General features: G+C 27.5%; 1 protein-coding gene across 1 annotated transcript in view; it reads right to left on the minus strand.

Moving 5' to 3' along the window:
• Window positions 1-3,547, minus strand: part of LOC106690876 (26S proteasome non-ATPase regulatory subunit 10-like) — a gene marked incomplete in the record, with an annotated part of 36,648 nt that overhangs the window by 5,925 nt on the left and 27,176 nt on the right. Inside the window, 1 exon segment of the mRNA XM_067053288.1 lies at window positions 1,229-1,366. Within this exon segment, the coding sequence (XP_066909389.1) occupies window positions 1,229-1,366 (138 nt within the window).

Here is a 3,547-nt window from a genome sequence, read left to right on the forward strand (position 1 = left end):
TATATGTATTTATAATTTTTACACTTTCTTAAGACTGGTTAATATTGTTTAAATAAATAATTTTTTTTTCCATTTTCGTGTCAAAACATTGTTTATTTCTTAATAAGTCTGACGTTTCGGGCAATTTGGTCATCCTCAAGGACAATCTTTACGAATACAATTTAAGAACCATATCATTTAATAACTTCATGCAGGCTTTTCTACCCAGGTCATTTGTATTAGTCAACAAATATCCCTAATTAGTGAATTTTTCAACTTTAAATTAAAAATTAAAACTTTTTATCACAGTTAACTTTCATTGTTAAAATTTATTACAACAATTGTTATCACAATCAATCAAGATTATCCTTGACGATGGCCGAATTGGCCGAAACGTCGGACTTATAAAGGAATAAAAAATGTTTTGAGACTAAAATGTAAAAAAAAATTATTTATTTAAACAATATTAACCAGTCTTAAGAAAGTGTAAAAATTATAAATACATATATATGTCCAAGGCCTATTATCCAAATTTCATTTTGATGTTTCCACCACCTAACTCGTTAATATTATTACTCCAATATATTAATTAATATTTAATGATATCAATATTGATTATAAATTAATTTAAGAGTGCATAGTTTTATAATTTATTAATTCAGTATAAATGACCCCAATGGTCGAAACAATTGAAATAAAATAATTCATATTAATTTATATTTTTAAAAAATGTGGAAATTGATTAAGAAAAAAAATCACATTCAACCAAAATGGTTTGTTGAGTGTTGTGTTTAATTTTAAGTTACCATTTAAGTTTAATTATTAAGAAATGTTAACGGACATTTTTGTATAGGTAAAATCTTTATGAAACTTTCGGCATTATATTTCAATTATTTTTAAGAAATTGTCCTTATTTTCTTAAGGAAAACTTGAATTTTTGCATTGATGCTCGAGAATGCAACCTCAACTACTATTTCACCTATTCCTGTTCTAAGAAGTGGTAAAATACCTATATTATTTTTATCTAGGGAATAATTTACTTCCATTGGTTTAATTTTATTGACTATATTTTTTATATAGTACTATCATTCCGCACCACATTAGCTCTTATCGTAAGTGTTGATCTTAGTGATTTAAAAATATCCTTACCCTTAATATATAAACCAAACATTAACTCTAGTTTTTATTTATAGTTGCTAATATATTTTTCGTATAAATAAGTTATAGTGTATATATAATAAAATATTACCGTGGGCTGAATATTGATGATAGTTTTCTTTTTCCTCTCGTTGATCTCCATCATGATGGAGCTCGGGCCAATACCTGCCTTCTTTCTCAGCTTTTCCACGGCCCGTGCAACGGGACCTTTGTGTGGGTCTGTTCTAGCCTGTGGAAGTAATATTATAATGATAATGGTAATAATTTCTTATAATTAATTATTAGAATTATTATAAATATTTAAAAATTAGATTTTAATCTGTTGATAACCCAAAGGAGCAACCGTCACAGAATTAATTTTAAACATTAGTAACTCATCGATACTTCTATATTCTTCGTGGATAAAAAAATTTTCTGGTATGGATACGATTCTCAGGTTAAAGAAGTTCGTTAACCCTAGATTTAGAAAGTAAGCTCCTTTTGTTAGAAGAGTTACAGGCAAAGTCCCCCCTTGACTTTCGTTTACGCATGCGCAAATGTATTTCTTTGATACGTAGATTTTATTCTCAAACAACAAGTCTTAGTGAAAAAAGATCATTTCTAGTAGATGCAATGAAAAAAAAATAAAACAGTAAGGAAGCTAAACTGACATTTGCACTCAGCAGATAATTTAAGCAGTTTTATGAAAATTTAATATGCCATTAATTATAGACTGGATTATCGAATGATGATTTCAATAGCTATTAGTAAATAAATAATAATTATAAACTTGCTAATGGCGTGATGATATCGAATTGAATCGAATTACTATAGACTTGACTATCAATCTGAATCGAATAACTATAGACTTGATTATCGAATGCTGGTATCAAATTGAATCCAATTACTATAGACTTGGCTATTGGTTTGAATCTAATAATTTTAGACTTGAATGTCAATTTGAGACAATACTTATAGACTTGACTATCGATTGATGATATCGAATTGAATTAAATGAATGACTATAGATTTGACTATTGATTGATGGTATCGAATTGAATTAAATAACTATAAACTTGACTATCGATTTGAATCTAATAATTAAAGACTTGACTATCGATTTGAATCGAATAACTATAGACTTGACTATCGAATTGAATCCAATAATTAAAGACTTGGCTATTGATTTGAATCTAATAATTATAGACTTGAATGTCAGTTTGAGACAATATTTATAGACTTGACTATCGATTGATGATACTGAATGAATTAAATGAATGACATAGATTTGACTATTGACTGATGGTATCGAATTGTAACAAATAACTATAGACTCGACTATCGATTTGAATCTAATAATTATGGACTTGACTACCAATTCATTATAGTCAAGAGTGATGATTTCGAATTTAATCGAATAACTGTCTATGACTATTGACTTGAATCGAATAACTATAGACTTGACTATCAAATTGAATCAAATAACTATGGACTTGACTATTGAATGATGGTATCAAATTGAATCGAATAACTATAGACTTGACTATTGAATGATGGTATCAAATTGAATCGAATAATATAGACTTGAGTATCAAATTGAATCCAATAACTATTGACTCAACTATCGAATTATGGTATAGAATTGAATCGAATAACTTTAGACTTGACTATTGAATGATGGTATCAAATTGAATCGAATAACTATAGACATGAGTATCAAATTGAATCGAATAACTATTGACTCAACTATCGAGTTATGGTATAGAATTGAATCGAATAACTTTAGACTTGACTATCGAATGATGGTATAAAATTGAATCGAATAACTAATGACTTGACTATTGAATTATGGTATAGAATTAAATCGGATAACTATAGACTTGACTATCAAATAACTATGGACTTGACTATTGAATGATGGATCAAATTGAATCGAATAACTATATACTTGACTATCGATTTGAATCCAATAATTATGGACTTGACTATCAATTCAATATAGTCAAGAGTGATGATTTCGAATTTAATCGAATAACTATAGACATGACTATTGACTTTAATCGAATAATTATAGACCTGACTATCGATTTGAATCTAATAATGATAGACTTGACTATCGAATTAAATCTAATAACAATAGACTTGACTATCGAATGATGGTATCAAATTGAATCGAATAACTATAGACTTGACTATTCAATTATGGTATAGAATTGAATCGAATTACTATTGACTTGACTATCAAATTGAATCAAATAACTATGGACTTGACTATTGAATGATGGTGTCAAATTGAATCGAATAACTATAGACTTGAGTATCAAATTGAATCGAATAACTATTGACTCAACTATCGAATTATGGTATAGAATTGAATCGAATAACTTTAGACTTGACTATAAAATTGAATCGAATAGCTATAGACTTGACT

Source organism: Halyomorpha halys, unplaced genomic scaffold (genome assembly GCF_000696795.3).
Source record: "Halyomorpha halys isolate HHAL.00 unplaced genomic scaffold, Hhal_1.1 Scaffold1933.1, whole genome shotgun sequence".
In the NCBI taxonomy this organism is placed as follows: domain Eukaryota; kingdom Metazoa; phylum Arthropoda; class Insecta; order Hemiptera; family Pentatomidae; genus Halyomorpha; species Halyomorpha halys.